Source organism: Pogona vitticeps, chromosome 3 (assembly GCF_051106095.1).
Source record: "Pogona vitticeps strain Pit_001003342236 chromosome 3, PviZW2.1, whole genome shotgun sequence".
Lineage (NCBI taxonomy): Eukaryota > Metazoa > Chordata > Lepidosauria > Squamata > Agamidae > Pogona > Pogona vitticeps.
This window is the reverse complement of record NC_135785.1, coordinates 180987257-181009944: the sequence shown is the minus strand read 5'-3', so window position 1 is coordinate 181009944 and position 22688 is coordinate 180987257. Positions and strand designations below refer to the sequence as shown.

General features: G+C 37.4%; 1 protein-coding gene across 1 annotated transcript in view; it reads left to right on the top strand.

The window, feature by feature from the left end:
• The window catches only part of ANOS1 (anosmin 1), a 118699-nt gene that overhangs the window by 45873 nt on the left and 50138 nt on the right, over positions 1-22688 (top strand). The window contains exons 3-4 of the mRNA XM_072994389.2: positions 9931-9993; positions 17438-17660. Of these exons, the coding sequence (XP_072850490.2) occupies positions 9931-9993; positions 17438-17660 (286 nt within the window). The remainder of the gene's footprint in view (positions 1-9930; positions 9994-17437; positions 17661-22688) is intronic.

Genomic DNA, 22688 nt, shown 5'->3' with positions numbered 1-22688 from the left:
GGCTTGGGTTCAAGCTATTTAAAAGATTGCATCCCTCTCTATGAGCCTGTCTGGGAATTAAGATCATCAGGGGAGGCCTTTCACTAGGACCCAACACCCTCACAGTCATACTTGTGAGGGACACAGGAGACGGCCTTCTCAGTCCACTCAATCCAGACTCTGGAACTCTGTTCCATGGCAAGCTAGGCTGTCCCCATCTTTGCTGTCCTTCCACAGGCAAAGACTTCTCTTTAGGTAGAGCTTTCCTTATTGACTGGCATTCTGAGGTTGGTTTTTTTTTTTTTTGAATGGATTCTTGTGCTCTAGTGTTTTTAATATGCTTTTTTACTGACAATTTTTAATCTAATAGTTGTTTGATCCTTTTTAAATATTTGCATATTCACTATATTTATCTTCTAAATGCTGTCTTTTAATTGTTGTAAGCCACCTTGGAAACCCACTGGGGGCTGCCCGGGATAAACTATTCCTCAGCTTACTATGTTAAGCAATAGCATATTGGCCACTGTGTGCAGAAGTTCCATAGATGGTATATTTGTATTATAAAGGAGTTGTGGCCGAGCTTTCACTGTTCTTCAAGCCTGAATGAGACAAAACTGAGTTCTAAGACAGAGAACGAGTTGGGCAAGTCAAACAGGAGCTGCAGCAAGGAAGAAATGGGAAGGCTGAAACAAGTTCTGGTATCACCCAGAGAAGTGAATGTAAAAACTTTCAGCTCATGAAATAAGTCTATCTTAATGCTGAGCATTAGGGACTCTGGAAGAAGTCTCATGCTTCATTCCTAACAGGAATACAAAGAGTTTGCATATACAAACATATATCCCAGCAGCAGAAAACTTGAAATAAGATTTGGATCCTGGGAAGGAAAGTGAGGAGATATGCATGAAGTACACCTGTCCCCCCCCTTTTTCCCTCTGTACCTTGAAGTATTTCTTTTTTTCTTTTGTGTTGGTGTCAACCCCTTTATAATGTTGTTTCTGAGACTGAACTTGGACTAAGGTTTTAGTTAATATTTCAAAAAGGCCATGGTACATTATCAGACCTCATAATTATGTTTTCTCATTTTGTCAAGGTATTAAGACTTTTTGTTTGCTTAGTGAAACACAAATTATCCTATTTACTTAGTTGGTTAATTTCCAGTTTCCCCTGTGCTCAAAACATATGGCAAGATGGCAGCCAAGTGTTGGATCAAATGTTTATGTTTACTAAAAAAAAAAAAAATCTCAGTTATGCAAATCTGGATTCCGTTATATTTGGAGCAGCATTTAGAATCTTTCAGGCTACTGATCAGTTTTGGACACAGCTTTTGTCAGAATGGAAATTGGATATACAGTTTCAGAAATAACAGGAAATAAATTGCTTTTCAGTTTTCCTAATTGTGGTGCCAAGCAGAACTTTGTTCGACTCTTAATATTTCAGAAGATTCCTAATAGTTTCTCTGTTTCAAAGCTATGTCAGTTTTGCTGTGCAGAAATGCCTTCTGGCTTTAGGGTTGGAGCTTGTTTTCCATTGTTGATGGAAGACATATATCATCAGAATGAAGAGGCACAATTTTCAGAAAATTGCTGTCTCCCCTACAATCCTTGTCATACTCACAAATCATTATTCGGAAAAACCTCTATAACACATTCCTTTGGGTTTGGGTAGTGGGGTTTAAGGGCAACTGAAAATAATGAGGTTTTCCCCTTATCTCTGCCTCTTCCATTAATACAGTAGATTTTTTTTTAAGGAGAAATCTAAATTGTGTAATTCACATCAAGCCATATCTATGTTGGCATTTCTTATATATATTTCATATATTGTGATTGTGTTAATGGTATGGCTATTTCACAGTTGTATGTAAGACACAGTTATACCCCCTGAAAAGAGCTACTTATTAATTAACTTTATTGGTTAAATTCAGTGTTCTATAGAGGAGTATATAAGAAATGCCACTTCAATTCCATATACATAGCAATCTATGGTTTAGCAAAAGATATGGAACTCTTAAGCCAATATTTCTTGGTTGTGAGTTGCTTTGCTCATGGTGGCAACTAGGAGTGTGCCTTTTTTGTTTGTTTTTGTTTTTACGCTGGAATGAAATTCCAAAGAGTTGGAATAAGTGTTCTGATTCATTTTTCCATTCACTGTTCTGCTGGATTATACCCAGTAGACGTTGGTGGTGCTTAACTGTAGCTTAATAGCAGGGTGTTTAGTCTCAGGGATTTCCCACGGGCAAGCAATATTCTTTTTGCTGTAGGATGGTGGGGAGTATTGATAATATAGCAAAAATTGTAATACAGCTGGAATAACTGGGTTCTTGCTGTTGTAAATTGGGTTAACTAGCCAGTGCCCTATTTCTAGTTGCAGTTAGACTCATTGAATCAGTAGAATTTGCATAGGCTTTGATTTAATATTCAGCCACTGATTCAGGGTCCACTCTAGGTGGTAATAATAACTGAACAATATCACAGCTGGTAATGACAGACAAGATAAGTTTGGCTTTATGTATTAAGATGGGTAAAGTCAGGCTTTCCAGATATTCTTGGATGACAACTCCTGTCATCTCTACCCAGCATACCCAATGGTGAGGAGTATTGGGAGACATCTGGAGGGCTCCATGTTGACTACCTCCAGTGAATGCCTGGAACAATTCAGAATTGAACAACTCATGGGGGGATGAACAGTATGCATATAGCCAGCAGCTGTAATGAAGGAACAGTTTTATCCAGAGTAGAAACCTGTACTTGGATCCAGATCTGAATACAGTGGACCCTCGACTTACAGACGGCTCGACTTACAGACTTTTCGAGTTACAGACTTCTCTGGCTGCAAAATTTAGATTCGACTTGCAGCCGGAGAATCGACTTACAGACCAGAAAAAAACCAAATGAAATAAAAATAGAATAAAAACCATTGGTTATGGGATTAATCGGTTTTCAGTGCATTGTAGGTCAATGGAGATTCGACTTACAGACTTTTCGACTTGCAGCCACCATTCCAATACTGATTAATTCCTTAAGTAGAGGGTCCAGTGTAAGTGAGACTCTGCTTGTGGGGTGGGGCTTTCTTATCTCCAGATGCATTCCTTCGTCTCAGACACCTCTGAAATGGTGTCACCAGAAGCTTGGGTCTGGGCATGCAGAATGACTGGGGGATTGCCTAGGAAATTAATGTATACTGTCTGGGGTTTAATGATGGGAAAATGGATGATATGAAAAGAAACCGGGTATAAATGAATTGACTGAATTGCTTTGGATCCCAGATAGAGCACTTTTAGTGATCTCTTCAAATTCAGATTTTTAAATATATTATAGTATAGTCACAGACTGAACCATTGTGCGCATAAAAGAATTTGTAGTAATATTACTACATGTAGCATGTGTACTGCATGTGTAATGATGTTAGGTAGATATCTGAAGACATATTCGATGGAAGTGGTACCATTTAATTAATGCACATAAATTCACTGCCTTGCTATTAATCCTCCACTTCTTCTAGATTGTACAAGTATTTTAATTATTTTTTGTTAGCTAGAAGAACTTGAAAACTAATACTTTTGTGTGTTCAACAGGTCTTGGACTTCTTAAGTGCAAAACATGGTTCACATGCTCAGTCTATTGACCAGAAACCTTTTTTGAATTACAAATTATTTGCAGCTTGAAAGCCTGTTGTAATTGAAATGCTGGCTGTGAATGCTAATTTGAGTCTGTTCAAGCAGTTAACAAGTGTAGACTGAGCAACCTGTTTTTACTTGTTACAAAATGTATATGTATATGCCAGTTGTACATTATAGATTGGGACAATGTTAGTTCCTGTTGATGGATAAAAGCAGTAATTATAAACAATTCTTATTGAAGCTCAAACAGTGCTTAGCTAATCAACTGGCTTGTAAGTTAAGAGACCTACAGCATAATTTTCTTATTAAAAGAGAAGTGAAGAAGCTTATTTGCTTTATCCTAATGCTAATAAATAGGCTGCTGTTAAATAGCCAGTCCTGAAACTGTTTTTGAACAGATTGACAAATCTATTTCAGCTGCTGTAACAATGGCTCTCAGATGTAACTGAGGCACTCAAGTACAAAGACCACTACTGTATAGCTTCTGTTGTCTCTGTATGGACTTGCATCAGCTTGTCCATTCTGAGATAGAATACCTTCTTTCCTATGAAGGCTGTGTGGTGGTGTCCCTTCTGAGCCCTTTCTCTCATGTCTGCCCTCTGTGGCAAAATATTAGTTCCTCACCTAGTCTGTTTTTGTTCTGTTATTTATTCACCTTTAGATGGATCAAAACCTGGTTTTCTTAACCACACATATGGTAATACAACAGTTGCCAGCCCTGTAGCTGCACTTTCAGTTTCTGCAAGCTCATGAGCAGGAGTTTGTGAAGAGGGAGAGTAGACAGGTGTGTTTTACACGGCTGTTTAGTGGAGGAATTTTAGGAGGAGGCCAGAAGTCTATGTAGGGCAAATAGATATAGATATTTTGTATATTTCTTCAGGACTTCATGGTTGATTACTATTCTCTGTATTGACTTCCTTCTGGATGAGTCTATTTATGTGTGCACAGTCCCATTGTATAGGGTTGGGCATTTGGCACACTGCCAAAAGCCATTTTAAATAAGGTGCAGTGCTGGCTGGGTGAAAGTGGAAAGTGTGGTCCTACATATGATGATTGACTTGCACTTTTAGGGAACCAGTGCATGCAATGACTGGATATCATCATGCCCATGTTATCATGTGAGCAAATTCCGAGAGAGCATTTTTTAAAAACTCTAGAGTGATTGGAAGTACATAAAAAATTATTAAAATCTTAAATCTTACATTATATTTTGCTAAGCATATCTTGCTGAAAGAATCCAGGAAGGCACCAGCTTTGAAGCAGAGCACTGGAGATGATAAAGAGAGGTTATGAAATATTGCAATGGACTCTCACCAGAATTTATCATGAAATTACATCTTTATAGAGACTGAGTGCTAAAAATAACAGGATGTTTCTTACAATTTGGTTTAATTCAAAATATTAACAAATATTATATTGCTCCTCTTAAATATTAAATATAATCTTGCAGGCAGAACATCTTTATTTAATTGGAAGTCTTAAGTCTATGAGCAATGGAAGCTACCCATATTCTGAACTTCTTGGTTACTTATTAAGAAGAGATTATTTTTACAAAAATATAGATTTACAGTATATTTATAGAAACAGGTCTCCGTTCTCTTTTCCTTTTTGCTGAGTATATTTTAATTGACAGCTTGGTTAAGTAATTTATTGTGGAAACAACACAGTACAGGGCTTGTTCATGTTTATGTGTACAAAATGTGTTTGTCTTTCTTAGATTTATGTCTGTAATAAATTTATCTTAATGTCTTAAAATTTTTATAGTTCATATAAATAAGTACAAACAACATGATTTGGAGTGTTTAGCTGTTCTTTGTGGTCTCTGTGATTCATACTGATTGATTTGTAAAGATGTGATATTGTATTCTAAAAAAAAAATTAAAAGGAGTGTAGAAATGCAATTATGAAAATGTACATAGTGCCTAAAAACAACCACCCAGCTCTCCAGCCAAGTCTGGAAGCAAAGTCTCTGTATGATATCATCACCTTGCAACATTTTTTTTCTTGGCTGACAGTTGACAGTATTTGTGTTGTAACGTGTTAATATGACTGGCAATGGCGTTTGCAAGTCCTGTTTCTTGTACTCTTTGTAGGTACTGTACTCTGGTTTTAGAATAACTTTGTCTATTGGATCCTTTATTTTACATGCCTTTATTCCACCAGGCTTTGTAAATTTTAGTCAAAATAAGAAGCCTGCCAGATTCTGAGGTATAAGCCCTTGTAGTTACAGGAGGTACAAAAAGCAATAGAAATTTCTGTTGGTGTACCAGGCCCTTGTACCTCCAGTCCTAGCAGAAAGGATTGTTGATAATTGAGAATGACCAGGAAATATAGGTCCCATTTCCTGGAAATGGGATATTCAATAAATGAAAACCTTAACACAAAATAAATTTATTTCAATGTGAGTTCTCATGGATTACAATTTAGTGTTTTTAAAGAGACACAACAGTTCCACTAAACTTATTGTTACTGAAACAGGCAAATGTGGTTGCTCTTCAAAACCCAGGGTCCAAAGCAAGGATGGGAAACATGTGGCCTCTAAAGCTCATTTTTACAGCTCTCAGCTTGCCCAATACTTTTATTATTTTTTAAAAAGCAAACAAATGCCTCCTCCTTTCCAAGACATGACATAATTCATGAAAAATTCTGCAGTTTTAAGAGCTAATTCAGGCATAGCTAACAATGCATAGACACCCAAAACTCACAATACTGTAGCTGTATAGTATAAATCAGCACCTCCCTAACAATCCTGTCATCTAGTACAGTGGTTCTCAAACTGGGCTCCCCAGATGTTCTTGGACTGCATTTCCCAGAAGCCTTCACCACTTGTTGTGTTGGCCAGGATTTCTGGGAGTTACAATCCATATGAGGACCCAAGTTTGATGAACACTGATCTAGTAGACAGGTAGAGGGAAAAAGCCCAGATACACAGCAGAAACCTATAAGCAGGAAAGGGAGGGTAAGGAAGTATATTGTTACTGCTAAGTGACACAGTGAATGATTACCACTGTTTGTTACCTTGCCTCTGCCCCCAGGCATGGTTACCTTTTGAGTCATGAATACCCCCATGTTAAGAACTATTTACTTCCATGAAGAGGCAAAGAAATGTAAAAATTGAGTTTTTGACCTTGTTTGCCATTATGCAAATTCAAATAATACTTTGATGCCCTGTTTGAAATCCTGTTTATGAATAACAGTAACAGTGGGGAATGCTGAAATTGCTGGCTTCTGTGTCGTAGTTGCCCCTACCTGATCTGTAAGCTCCCCCTGGAGAAACCCATTTGATTTGCTCCTCACTTGTATTAGTGCAAAGAAGGCAGCATACATCCGGTTTCTTTAATGAGGATTATTCCTTCTAAAAATCTTGCACCTCTGTCATTTCTGTCCTGCGTTTTCACCTGCTTTCCCTCCTCTGTTCCTCCTTGGGAACGAACAGATGTCTGCACCCAGAGAGTGGCACTTAAACTGACCGTCAAGCAGGCCTGACAAAGAAAGTCTTTTCAGGCCCTGAAGTGAAACAACCCTGTACAGTATTTTATTACAGCATGAAATTAGAAGTGAAAAGCCTCACAGCTCCTGCTGATTAGTAATGAGGAGTATGTCAACGTAGAAGGCTGAGGTACTTCTAAAAGAGAAGTGGGGAGCCAGAGCCCAGAAGTGGGGTAACATTTTAGACAAAGGTAGCCTCTCCCTTCCCTGATGGGGGTTATTTGGTGGTTTGTAAAATCATAGTAGTGTAATGGAAAGTGTAAAAAAGTGTTTTATAGTAGATCCTTCTTCAGCTTTGAGTTTGGAAAAGAATTTCAGAATACGTATTCTATTCAGGTGTGCAGTCTAAAGAATCAAAATGAATGGGAATTTGTGTAACTTGTGACACTGCAAGCATCACCTTAATTTTATCAAAAGGACTGGAAGCAATGTTTTTACTGTATTGAAGCAGTGTTTTAAACAAGTTAATTTAGATTTACTAACAAACCATCGTCTAATAGCTTGGTATGGAAGATCTACCTATCTACCTACCTGCCTGCCTGTCTGTCATGATATAAGCCACCTTGGGGCTTTTAAAGGAAAAAAGTAGGATAAAAATATTTTAAATAAAATATATATCTGCCTACCCATCTGTAGAGGTTTGTTTCCCCTTTAATTTGACATGACACATCCATCTAGATTCATTTTTGGCAAATAGTAAACAATTTTGTCTTGTATATACTTCCCAGTATGGTTGTGGGGGGCTTAATTGAACAAGCAAGTAATGGTGATTTTAAATAATAGCAAAATGATACTGTGGCTTTAGTTTAAAATAAAGTGAAAAGGTAATTGAATGAGTTGAAGGATATTCCTTTTGTATTGTTTTATGTTTGCTAAGGATCTGAAATTTCTAAGAATATGTGACATTTTCTGTTAATGACATCTCTGCATTATGTGTGGGTGCCAAGGCATCATGTGAAATATAAGTGATTGATGTGTGAGGGCATCTATGGAGACCATGTTTAATTTCTTATGGTACTTAAAATAATAATCTTTTTTTTTCATGCAAGGTTATTGAAATTGAGAAATGGATTATTTCAGTGATGCCAGAAAATTACAGTGTACGGCTCACATCTGTTGAACACATTCTTCAGTTTTAGAATTGTGTGATACCATGGTACAAGATGCTAAAGAAGAATTACATCCTAGCAAAAGTGTAGGTTTAATGTTCAACAAGACAAGAGAGATGAGAAATTGAAGGCAGCTTGGCTTGTTATGTGACTCGCCTGGGTGGGCATGGCAGTCTTTGTTGGAACAGTGACATGCAAATCATTAGTCTAATAGCCAGCAGGTTGTCAAATTTGTACCACATAGTATAGGTCCAGCGCAGCAAAATGAGATGATAGAGGCTGGAGGTCATAGAAGGGAATGACCACTTCTGATTGCCTATATCAGGGGTGTCCAACCTTTCAGCTTTCCTGGGCCACATTAGAAGATGAAAATTTGGTTTGGGCCGCACATAAATTTGGTTTGGGTCGCATGGGGGGCAGCCCTAGCCGTCCTTCGCAGCCCCGCTCCAAGCGTGCTTACCGGCAGCTGCAATCTCAGACAGCAGAGGCTGCCAGCTTTGACTCTGGTGGCTTTATGGGGCCCACCTATTGACGGGGACGGCACCATGCAGTCACACAGCCCCCTCTCCCCTCCCCTCCTACTCCTTCCTTCCTTCCCTCTCCCCCCCCTACTGTTGTGACGTGCCCCAGCCACAAGCGCCGGCAGTGTAACTTGAAACTTTGGAATTTTTTTTTTTAATTGCACTGGGCTGCATTATGAGCCAACCTGGGCTACATGCGGCCCACGGACCGCAGGTTGGACAAGCCTGGCCTATATGAAAGCAACTTTTTTGAGTGCTCCTCTACTTAAAACAATCCCTCCAATTAGAAAACAGAGACAATGCCTAGAAATGGCTTAATATTAGGCTAACTGTCTGTTTTCAGAATTTTCATGAAACAGTAAATTAATTAAAAAATATTAATTAGTAGTACAGTTCCCCAACGTATTATGTGTAAAGCAGACTACAGCTCTTAATTTTTTTATGTGGTGGGGTAGAGTGCTTGTTTAGGATTGAAACTTCAGATGCCACTCTGCATGAGCTTGGTCCAGTCATTTCCCCGCAGCTTTACAAGCCTCACAGACTTGGTATGATGATGAAAAAAAAGTGAAATCCATGTGTTTTACTGTAGGAAACATTATACTGTATAATATATGGACATGGGCACTTCAGCGGTGCTGGTATAATGCACAGAGAAAGTATGTGTAATTTGCTTTGTATTCCCTTGGAAGAGGAATTTTCTGCACAGTGGAGCTGTAATTGATAAAAGGAGTGTGTCATTGGGACCTGGCAGAAGAATAAGATAAATATGGCAAAATCCTATTGTGTAACTATGTGTTTGCAACTTGAGGTTGTGCCTATGGTAGTTACAGTAGTGCAAAGGCAGAAAAGCTGTCTGTGAAGCACTTTCACCAGCACATTGCTAGGGACATCTGACTGACTACGCAATTGATTAGCACAATTTTTTATTGCTGGGAGTAACTCCCATTTGAACAGGATTTTCCCCACTGAATAGGAATAGGAGATACTGATAATGTTAGTGCAGTAATGATTCAGAATAACTGTAGTTAACATAGACATAATATGAAATTCAGTTGTGGAGTCAATTCATGATATTGTGAGCTTGTTTTCATTTACATCTGCCTTTAATTTTTATTCTTTGGTTATTGTACAGGGCCTTTAACTTCCAAGAAGCTATCTTTAAAATTCTTCATTTATGGTTCCAGTAAATAAACTTCTTTTAAATAATTATTTTCAGTGTCTGGAGCCCTGCAAAGAGAACTGGGACTTGAAGAAAAACCAGTGCCAGAGTTTCTGTGAGGTACGTCAGTCATATGTTTCTGTTCTGTATATTTTATTCGCACTACTAATATCAGAAAGCTTACTAAAAGTGAGTAAAGGACATTAATGATGCATGACATGGCATGCAGCATCTGTCCTGTATTGTAAATGATAAAGGAAGAAATAGATTAACACATATGTATGTTGAAATCATTTACACTGACACAAGGATTATTTCAGTGCTTACCTTGAGTTCATATATATATAATTATTATTTTCTGCTTTAGACTGCTGATTGGTATCTACCTTTGCTTTTGTAATAGCCACATGTCTTCTTTTACATTTTTATTCATGTAAATAAGGAATGGACAAAGGGCAGGTTGAGATCTACTTGCGCTAGATCAGGAAGAACCTCTGAGCCATTGGGTTTTTTAATGCAGCAACAGCAAGAAAGCTTCCTCCTCTCCTTAAACTAGGTCTCTCGGATGCAGACTGCTTATGGAAAAAAGAATAGAATTTTACTTGAAAAAGAAAATTAATGCATAGTACTGAGAACAAATTCTTGACTGTAGGAATGCCATGATTCTTCATACAGTGGTACCTTGACTTACAAACTTAATCCGTATTGGAACAACGGTCATACGTTGAAAAGTTTGTAAGTCGAGGCAAGACTTCCCATAGGAATGCATTGAAAACCATTTAATCCATTCAGGCCGTTTTTTGTTCGTATGTCGAGGCGCTGTTTTTAAGTACAGTGGACCCCTGACTTACAGACGGCTGGACTTACAGACTTTTTGAGTTACAGACTTCACTGGCCGCAAAATTTAGGTTTGACTTGCAGCCTGAGAATTGACTTACAGACCAGAAAAAAACCAAAATGGAACAAAAATGGCCTGTTACGGGATTAATCGGTTTTCAATGCACTGTAGGTCAATGGAGACTTGACCTACAGACTTTTTGACTTGAGAACCGCCTTCCAATACAGATTAAGTTCTCAAGTCAAGACCCCACTGTAGCGGCATTAATGCCCATAGGAACTAATGCAAAGCTGATTAATCTGTACTCTACCACTAGGGGGAGGATTTTTTCTTCTTCTTTTGACCTAAGAAGATGCCTTCTGAGATGGTCTAGACCTGTGGCTAGGCTATGCAGTGTCAGAAATAGCATATTAAGATTAGTTGTAATAATAAACATTGTTTGGGACTGCAAGCAATAGTGTTCCTTTAGTATCGTTTCATACAGCTAAAAGCACAGAATATGTGTCTTTTCTTGCAGTTGTGAATGGAGCAAATGTATGTAACAAAAGCAAAGTTTATGCCTAAGAACACAATTCTAGTTCTAGCATCTTGAGACATAGACTAAGACTGTTTTTTGGCTTACATTAGACTTGCACATCATGTCAATCACTTGTTTGTGTGAAATGGCTATCTTAGATTATTTATGATGGTCCTAGGCTTCTTCTCACATGAACAAAACTGGTAGCTGGGAAACAAGCCAAAATGTCATGAATCCATGACTTGCTCTTTACCTTTTAAACTGATTGTCTGACCTGATCCCCAATAGCATTGTTTACCACAGAGATATTACATCAGTTCACACTGTAGAGTAGAACTTGCTCCTTTTCAGAACAATTCAGCTAAGACCAAACAACATGTCAACTGAAATGTGAGCATGTTTTATTTGAACCATGTGGCCTACCTGGGTTTATCACTGCCTGATCTTGTAGTGATTTAGCCACTGTTGTTTTTATTTCTATGCCCCTGAGTGAAAGGCAAAGTGTAGTACTGAACTTTCTTACGTTACACATTTACCTTTCACTTTCCCATAATGCTCCAAGCAAAGCATTAAGAATAAATCAATTTAAAAGGGAAAACAGTAGAATGTATATAAAAACTCTCAAAATAACATTAAATCCCAGTTCCCTACTAATATTCCAATCAAATCTGTAGGCTTTAGGTTTGTAATCCTTCTATCAGGATTTAGGTCTACATTGTATGCATGTGCACACCCCCCAAGGTAAAACATTATTTAACAGAGTGTGCTTTTGACAAAAGTATTTTCAACACGCTTTCAACTAAGCAAAAACTTTTACCTTATTCATGACAGAAGCAATCTGGTGGTGCTTCCGGAGTGGAAGGATCAGTTGACAGGGTGCTGTTGTTGCCCAGTGGCCTCCTGAAGGAGTGCAGAGTTCTCATATGCTTTGGGGAGGCTCCTGCCATGTCCCCCAAGCAAGAGTTGAAAAGCTAGTTGCTGCTACGTTGGCCATTTAAGCCCCACATAATCTGTGAGACAGGCTTGTTCATTGCCATATAGACTAAGGGAACTTTTTTCTGTGGTCTTCTTTCAGGCATTTCAGCTCCTTTTTGTGTCCTATTTAATGCACGGAATTTGCACTGTTGGCACTGCTTATTGTATACCATCTTGTGTGACTAAGTGTATACAGTAATAAGAAAATGGATGAATTATACTGGGGGGATATTAAAGTTCTGTATGCAGCAACTTTAACAATTTCTTATAGCTTCATACAGATATTTGGCAGGAGGACAAAACTGCTCCTCCCATAGAGGTTGCCCATCACTGATACAGATAATCTTAGATGCTATTTGTAGTGCATTTTAATGGAATACAACCCATATTTCTCTGCATAATACAATAAGGAACTATATACAGTATCTATATATCTCAATCAATCATGCCACCTCATTAATGCAATACATTATTCTGGGTGGTGTACAATAAAGAAGAATAAAACAAACTACAAGTGAACAACAATAGCATTATTATATAAAAGAAAACAAGTACAGTAATCCAGAAAAATTAATCTAAATCATTCAAACAAGAAGATGTAATTGTTCCTCGTAAAAGGCAGAGCACGAAGCAAAAAAAAAAAGAAAAAGAAAAAAGAAAAAAGAAAAAAGACAAGGTATGTCGTAAGAGTAAGAGGAGTAAGTTTGATTCAGGGTTTTTTAATCTAAAGGAAAATTGTTGGATTTTTTTGAAAGTTATAATCATGTGATAAGAGACAATTTAAGCAATATTTTTGAGAAGCTCACAAATTTGGATGAATAGTAAAGATTTGATTTTGCATGGAATGTGGTTTTTGTTCAAATTTTATAACAAGGCTTGCAAGTTATTCATCTCCAAATATGCTCAAGCATCCTGGATTGTATCAGAATTACAAGCATGACAGGGTGTCACCGTTAGAGGCCTTTATCCAACCCAGTCTTATGACAAAAACAATCTTTTTAAAATATCAAGATCTATTAAAAAAGGATGGTGAACTAAAGTCTAAAGAAGAGCTAGAGTCACAGAATATATATATAGAGTGGTGGCCTAGAGCACAGCTAGAATCTAGATATACAAAAGATAAAATAGAAGGCTTCTACTTAGAGCAAACGATTTTTGACAAACTTTTATTAGGTTCAAAAGAACAAACTGTTAAGAAAATGTATAATTATATGTTGGAAATTAAGATGCAAGATGAAATGGTTAAGGAATGTATGATTAAGTGGGCACAAAATATAGGGCATAACATTGATATTGATCAATGGCTGAAAATATGGCAAAATAATATAAAGCTTACAAGATCGGTGAACTTTAAAGAGAATATATATAAGATGTTTTATAGATGGCACATGACCCCAGAAAAATTGTCAAAGATGTATACAGATGTATCAAATAAGTGTTGGAAATGTGAATCACAAGTGGGAAGCTATTATCATATGTGGTGGTCATGTGGAGTAGCGAAACAATATTGGAAAAGAGTACATGTAATGTTGGAACAAATATTGCTCTGTAAAGTGCCATTAACCCCAGAACTGTTTTTATTGAGTATGATACCTGAAAATATAGATAAGTCAAAGAATTATATAGTTATATACATAGTTACGGCAGCTAGAATTTTATATGCTAAAAATTGGAAAAGATCAACGGTACCGAAACAAGAAGATCTTATTGAAAAGATACGGGAAATAGCCGAAATGGACATTTTATCAGAAGTTATGAAGGACTATCCCTTGCAAAAGGCAACAGAAAGATGGGATCTATTTAACAAGTGGACAGAATCAACAGGCAGCTTGTGAACAGTACATATTGAAAGGAGAACTGAATCTAGAAGGCAGAAAAGAGTAAATAGAATAATTTAAAATCTTGATATGGCAATAGGTACAGAATGGATGAAAGTATGTTATTGTCTCCCCTCTTCCTCATCAATCCCAATTCCCTTTTCCTTTTTGTTATCCCTTATAAAAAATAAAAATACAAAAAAAAAAAAGAATTACAAGCATGACATGAAAAGGGGAACTATAAATGTAAATTAAAAATTCCAGGTTTATGAGAGGTGGTTGAGGATTGGCTGAGTGGGGAGAATGTACCTTTCCCAGTTCTACTTAGGACCTACTGGCATCCCTGCTTAATTAGTGATTTTGAGTTTTGAAGCTGTATTTGGAGTTTAAAAGACTGGAAGTAAAAAGTTGCACATTTATCAAGTCTCTGAAAATATGATCTATGAACTTTAGTGAAAAAGAAAAGCTTCAAAGGCATATTACACCTCAAGGGACTATGAGAGGTTCTTAATTAAGCAGCTAAAAATTTGGGATTTTTTTTTAGATAATCACATACAGAGAAATGTACACCTGCCGTCTGCCATCTCAGAAATAAATCACAAGTATCAGGTGCATTTTGTTTTGACTCACCTTTGTCCTTGTCAAATGCAATTATGTACAAATTAATTGCTAGTTTCTCACTATTCAACATTACATTTGAAAGCAACCAACCATTTAGTTACTATCATGATTCCAGAATTGAAAATGAGCTGCATAAGTTTAGACAACTTCCACAGTTTCTGTTTTCTGGTGTTGGTCACATGAGGCTTCACAGCCTTGGCAGGCATTGAAGCTCAAACCACCCATAGTATTACATTTAGTTGCACTGCAAGTGCTAGCTTATTGGTATAGTATCCTTGGGCCTGGGACCGATTTCAGCCGCTCAGATTAGCCATTGGATGTCTTGATTTCAGCTGCTCAGAGTGGTATAATTATACCAGATGGGCGGGATATAAATCAAATAAATAAATCAAATAAATAAATATTGTACAAGAAAGAACTTAAGAAGGCTTCCTTGCTTGACCAACCCACTTTTCTCTTTTTTTCTATTCATGGTTGTTTTTTGGTTCAGAATATTGGCACGTTCCCAGATTTCTTGGCTATCTCAAACTGCTGCTCATGGCACAAAGCTGGTATTCTTCAATTCTGTAATATATGTATAGCATCTATTCATATTGTGCACAGAAATTTTCTAGTATACATTGTCAGATGGTTTTCATGACATTGCAACTCAGTCTGCTGTAGTAGAGAATCCAGGTGACACCTACTAGGTAGCTACTGGGTGTTGTTGTTGTGTGGTGAAATAAGGTAAAGGTAAAGGTTCCCCTTGACAATTTTTGTCCAGTCGTGTTCGACTGTAGGGGGCGGTGCTCATCCCCATTTCCAAGCCATAGAGCCAGCGTTTTTGTCTGAAGACAATCTTCCATGGTCACATGGCCAGTGCGACTTAGACACGGAACACTGTTACCTTCCCACCGAGGTGGTCCCTATTTATCTACTTGCATTTGCATGCTTTCGAACCACTAGGCTGGTGGTGAAATAGTGTTCAGTAAATCAGTAAATGTACAGCAGCTATTCATATGATGTGCAGAAGAAGCATCCATGCTGAAATAAGAATCTCTCAGATTACAGTGTAGGAGTGGGTGGTGTATGTACATGAATTGACTCAGTGAGGAATATTATTTCACTAAAGGACAAAAGGCAGGATTTTATTGTGTTTTAGACCTTCTATAGAATGGTGGGTGTGGGTATGAATTAGAGAAATTGCGGGAGGGAATTTGCAAACAGCACTTACAACAACAAAACTAAGAAAAATATCAGACTCCATACAGAGGGCCTTTGTATGCTCTGTACGAAAGTGTGTGTGACACAAACCTGGTAACTGTTTTTCATATGGAAAATCAGCGGTGTATGAGATTAGGAACACAGAAGTGGTGCTTAATCAATTTGTCCTCACTACTTCTCAAACGTAGATCTTGTTTCCTTCCTCTTGCAGAGGTCCAAAAACATGTTCAAATGTAAATGAAATTTTGCCAGAGAGTGACTGATGGGAAGCAGTTTGAAAACAGTTCAGAGTAGAAGATAAAGGGAAGTTTAAACACCACGTTTCCTTCCTGCTACCCAGACATTCCTAGGTATTGGCTTTTGGACCAGTTGCTTCAGCATGAACACAATTTGCTGTCCTGTCCTCAGTTGAATGAAGTAAAATAGTGTTGAAACAAGTTAAAATATGCTTGAAGGTATTTAGAAGGGAATGTATTACTATATAAAGGAAGTGAGGAGAGTGAAGATTTCAATAGCAGCAGCTGGAGAGATTCATAACCTCATGAATCATCAACCACCAAACTCAAGCTCTTGTCTTTTTCTAGGCTTTCCCCAAACACTTTTTGGACATTTCAAAGTAGGTCATATCTATGGGCTAGAATCTTCATGACCTTTTAAATTAAACCTAATGTTTTTCAGAGATCAGGTGATGCCATGCATCCTTGGAATTTTGCTATTTTTTTAAATTGCCACACAATGAATGCATGCTTAGTGTATTAGTAGTGCTATTCTCTAGTGCCCTTGTTGCATTTGGTGAGACTCACTGCTAGGGAAAAGTGGATGCAGGATTCAGGGGACACATGGAAGATAATTTTGAGAGAGAAGAATCTTAAAACAGGTGCAGAATTGGTGCTCTTCTGCAACTGCCTTAACTCTTCCTGGTAATGAGACTGCACTGGCACATCTCACACTGTTTCCACCTCAGTTCACTGGCTGTTGGCAGAGGGGGTGGGGAATGCATAGTGGTAGGGATCCTGGTATGCAGACTTTGTGTCGGGAGAGGCAAACTGGGTGCAAACATTGTATTATTTTGTACATCACCTTGAATGGTGTCTGAGTAGAGGTTTAAAATGAATAAATAAAAATTGAGACTTGCTTGTTCTGTTAAGCTATTGTTTTCCCTTTGTATTAAAATTGCTTTCAGTCTCTTGAATGACCCTTTAACAAGCTTTACATAAAAGACCACACAAAGACAAATGACCCAATTCAGGAATGGGAAATGAATGAGGCTCATTAGATGTTGTTGCTCTTCTGCTTCTGTCTCACACATAAATTGGTAGTGAGAGTCCAATAACACCTGGAGGGCCATACTTTCCCGAAACCTCGCTTGATTCAATAGGATATGACATCCATTTTCAGAGACCTCATAATTTGATACTTTGAACTCTGTTCTTAGAATCTATATAGCTGCATGAATCCGTAAGGATAGTCCTTTGATGAAGTTGGAAATATGACTTAACTGCACATTTCACACCCTTAAAAAATTGGAACTATTTCAGAATTATTTATTTATCCTACTGAAGACTTTGTACAATTCTATTGTTTTCCTTTCAGCCTCTTTTCCCCAAGAAGAACTATGAATGCCTGACTAGCTGTGAATTCCTCAAATACATCTTGTCGGTGAAGCAAGGAGACTGCCCAGCTCCTGAGAAGGCCAGTGGCTTTGCAGCTGCTTGTGTTGAAAGTTGTGAGGCTGACGGAGAATGCTCTGGTGTGAAAAAGTGCTGTTCCAATGGATGTGGACATACGTGCCAAGTACCAAAAAATCTGTACAAAGGTAGTAATTGTTAACAGGCATTTTTGACAACTAACTGGGGTAGAGTTACCCTACAGATGAACTTTATTTTAGAGTGGGAGTATGTGGTATGGTATAGAATGGAAAAGGCATCAGGTGTAGAATGAAACATGAGATTCACACACAGTATGGGGACAGGCATACTAGGTGAAACTTGTATTATTTTAACTTGTACATCAGTGTAAATGTTTACTGAGCAAAGTGGATTATCCAAAAATATTCAGTTTGCTGCCAGCCCTGTCAATGTAGCTAAGCAATTGTGAATGGTGTAAAGGATTATGCACTCTGTCCCTTACCTCTGTTTTTCCAGACATACTCTCATTTGGCTTAATTATGATTAGCTATCATGTGTACACCAGCATTAACCAGGGTTTTCTTTTAATCAGAGAGTGATATAATGTAGTGATTCAGTAGTCTAAAACCAAACACAAATTGCGTTAACCATAGTGAAGGTATTGCTAGTGCCAGCTAAAGTAAGCACATTAAATAAATTTATGTATGCAATTAATTTGGTGAGTCTGTTCTAGTTGGATTGGCTTCAGTTCATCATGATAAACAGCTAAAGCTGGCAGAAAGAATTTGTTTGTTTGTTTGTTTGTTTGTTTGTTTGTTTATTTATTTATTTATTTATTTATTTATTGTCATTGTAAGTATATACACAGTATACCCATACAATGAAATTCACAGACACCCAGAGACCAGACACATGCACACACATAAAATTCCCCAAACACTCCCCACCCACTAAAAAACCCCCCAACACTCCCCACCCACTAAAAGTCCCCACTAAAAATGCAAACATCTACACTGCAGGCCAAGTAACACAGTCCAACTAACTATTCACTACTGGTGGTCTTTAAGCTCATTATTAAGTGCAATTATAGTTCTGGGATAAAAACTATTCAGAAAACCTGTGGTCCGAGTCGTAATTGTTCTGTATCTTCTGCCAGACGGTAACAGTTCAAAAAAGTTATAAGCAGGATGGGAAGAGTCTCTCAGGATGCTGTGTGACTTCCTCAGACAGCGGGATGTGAAGATGTCATCCAGGGTTGGTAGCTGGAGCCCGATGATATTTTAATGGTTCTCTGTAGAGCTTTTTTGTCCGCTACAGAGCTACTCCCAAACCATGCCAGAATGCCATAGGTTAGGACACTCTCAATGGTGCTACGATAGTATGACAGAAGTAAATGCTGAGATAAATTTAACTTGCCGAGCATTCTCAGGAAATACAGCCTTTTCTGTGCCTTCTTCACTAGCATGTTGGCATTTATATTCCATGAGAGGTCCTCTGAAATGTAAGTGCCCAAAAATTAAAAACTACCAACTCTCTCCACTTCCTCGCCATTTATGTACAGTGGTAAATGTACATTTCTCTTCCTCCTAAAATCAATTATGAGTTCTTTAGTTTTTTTGATGTTAAGTGTGAGAAAAAAATTTTTATGTTAAGTATGAGTGTTAGAACAAGAGATTTTAAAATGTGTCTTAGAATAACAGAGATGTAGAACTAAAGTGTGCCTCTGATGTTTGTGTTTCATCCAGTATCTTATTGGGAAAAAGTTGCATTATGTTCATAGATATATTTTATATCAAATTGCTTTTTTTGTGTATATACTGAAACCTTACAACATATATTTATTACAGATTTATGCTAAGAAGTCTGTAAGATACCTAGGGAATCCCCAGTAAAAGATCTCTTGTGGGAAAATCTAACAGACAACCAGAGTGTTAGAAATGCAGTGTGTTTATACCCTGAAATTAATGGCACCAATATTTGTAAATAAAAGTAACAATAAAATGATTATTAATTTTTGACAGCTAAACATAAAAGCAAAGGAGTGATGTGGCAGTGTTATTTTATTTACTTAATTAAAGAAAAAAATAAGATAAAAAATTCAAGGAAAATGATTTTTTTAATTTTAATTGATGATAGTATGCATGTTTTAGCTCAGATAAATCAATTGAAAAGCAAGAAAATACTTGAAATGAATACTTGAATAATTAATATTCCTCACTGAGTTCAGTAGATATGATATCAAGCCCTCTGTAATTATGAGAGATTATTACATGGTGATTTCAATCATTCTACTATACTAAAATGAATGTTTTCATTAAGACTTCTAATCATGCAAATCATCAGGAAATGGCAATAAAATGATACGATGGCAGACTGCATGCAGGCGAAGTGCCAATGTATTAAAGGCATTCGGGGGAGGCCAGAATTGTAAAAACAAATTCTGTAGTTTTCTGAAATGGAGATGAGATGGTGGTGGTGGAGTCAAATACAAATCTTTACACTTTAGGATGGAATGCAGAGGAGACTCAAGAGAGCCACAAGCTCTTTCTTGAAGAACACTCAAGAGGCATCACACATTCAACCAAAGGCAGAGTAGGACTGATCCTTGCTGCATTTTGAACAGACTTCTCTGTTTATCAGCATGACTTGCATATATGGATTAGATATTGTATATTTGGAAATCAGTTTTATCTGTTATTTTCATCTAAGAATATTTATCTCTTGTTGCTGGTGAGATGGCTATAGCAGCTTATTTGTTTTGCATGCAGCATCCAGAAGCAGACATTACAAGTAGCCTGTAATTAGAGCTGAGAATGTTGCAGAGAGGTAATGGAAGTTGTCTGATACGTTTTGTGATTTCAGACACCAAAGAAATCATGTGCTTAAGTCCTGCAGATGAGTCACCAAAGCAGACTAGCTAGTCACAACAAAGCAGACTAGCTTGCCTGCTCCTGGAAGTGAGAAAAAGTCCTGCTCAAATGCTCAGGCATTTATAATAAAGATTTTCTTCTTCAGGCTATCTCTTACCTGTCTTTCATGCCTAAATAAAAAACAAAAACTTGCTTATTCATTAGAATTCATTAGAAGAATTCTAAAATCACACTCTATCCATCTTGATGGAGAAGATAAATCAATATATATCTGTAAACAAGACCTCTGAGGTCTCAGCTGTGAGACCTCAGAGGGCTTGCTTTTACCTTGTGAGGCCCCTGATTGTTTGGGAAAATGAATACTGTAAAAATATTGTGAAGAATGGCACATGAAAAGACAACACACCATTTGCTGAGGTGAGATACCCATGAAATTGGATTTGTCAACCACCACTGTGCACATATATGAATTCATTCATCTTTGGAATGACTGAAAGAAAATACATATTTTCTTAATGTTTCACACTACAGCAGTGAATACTGTCAGTCACATTTCAATGGCTATCACCATTTGTGGTATATCTGGATATAGTTCCACTCTGGGTTGCGTAGTCAACAGTCATTTGTATGCAGGGTGAATTATGTGTTAGTTGATTCTGACCTATGGTGACCTTTCTTAGGGTTTAGTGGATATATAGAATTCAGAAGTAGTTTGCCATCTGGGGATACTATGGGACCATACAGCTTGTCCAAGGTTATGCAGGCTGGCTCTTCTCTCAGGAGGCACAGTGGAAAATTGAACTCCCAAAAATTGACCACCCTGGTGCTGTAGTCAAGTTCTCAACTCACTCAGCTATTAATTGAGTTATCTACAGGGCTCTGTCCACTGACTTGTAGAGATTCTTTGGCTGAAATCCTGTTGCTTGGTCTAGTACGTTGCACTTAAATAGGCCCATTGAACCAGTGGCAATTTGGTGAATCAATTCTTCTATAATTTGTTGATTCAAATGGGTATACTTTCATTGTGAGTTTAGCAGTGGTTCTTAACCTTGGGTTACTCAGGTGTTTTTGGACTGCAACTCCCAGAAGCCTTCACCACCACTTGTGCTGGCTAGGGTTTCTGGGAGTTGCAGTTCAAAAACACCTGAATAACCCAAGGTTAAGAACCACTGGTTTAGCAGATAGTAAGAGTATGCCCATTTGAATCAAGTTTCATTGATTTAATGCATGTACTCTAGTTGCATCGTAAGTTGCAATGAGTGCAGGTCCATTTGAATCAATGAAACTTATGAAAATGTCAACTCACCCTATGGATTCAGTGTGCCTACTCTTGCTATATTTCACTTATACCATAGGTTATTGCAGATTTATTCCAATGGCCAAGCAGGCTGAGATATGGTAGATATCAGTACTCCTGAAATTAATTCATTTGTGTTGTTAAACTTAGTGTAATTAAAATTACAAAATGTGTTTGTTGAGCTCTTCATGTGAAAAAATTGTAAGTTTTTCTAAAGATCCAATGCTTGACAAATTTTTGCTACAGTGATGGGTGTGAACTTTTTTGTCTAATAAAAACCACATTTCTATACTTCAAATGGACATCTGGACTTGAGATTGGTTATTCTGGTTCAACTGGAATGTTTTCAAATGCACGTGTGTTCTGTACTGGTTAGTACTCATGAGATCCATGTGCTCACAGTTAGATCCATCACAAGGGTTAACTTAGTTCCAATCAAGTGAATCCAGCTGACCTTAATGTAATGCAGATGGAGGGATTCTGTGCATGCAAACTGTAGATTTATTTATCATAATAATTTAACAAGGATTTTTAAGCATGGAAAGCTTAACTATCATACTTAACAATGTTTATTGTAATGCATGTAGGTTGGTGACCATTCATTGTTGTCCAGAATTAAACTTACAAGCTAGTAGGCTTTGAATGACATATTTTGTGACATATTTGTAATGATTTTTGGCTTCTTCTCTGTTGACTCTATATGTATTTATATCTGTATCTATGTGCCTGTATATATACACATAGACTGCTGTGCATGGATACATGTGTACAGTATTTGTTTACTACTGGAGATTGTGTAACTGGAACATTTTGGAAGAAGACTTTTTTCCAGATCTCTGTAAAAGAGAATTTGTTTATTCAAAGAAGTATAGAGGATGGAAAAAGAAGTCTCAGGTTTTATCAGATTTATAAAGCATGCAGAAAATTATTTAACTAGATCTTGCAGATATTGGACAATAGGGCAATGAAAGCAACAGAAGACTTCCTTGAGGTATATTCTTGAGAAAGGATATATAACTCCAAATTTGGCTACATATTAAGGTGACACC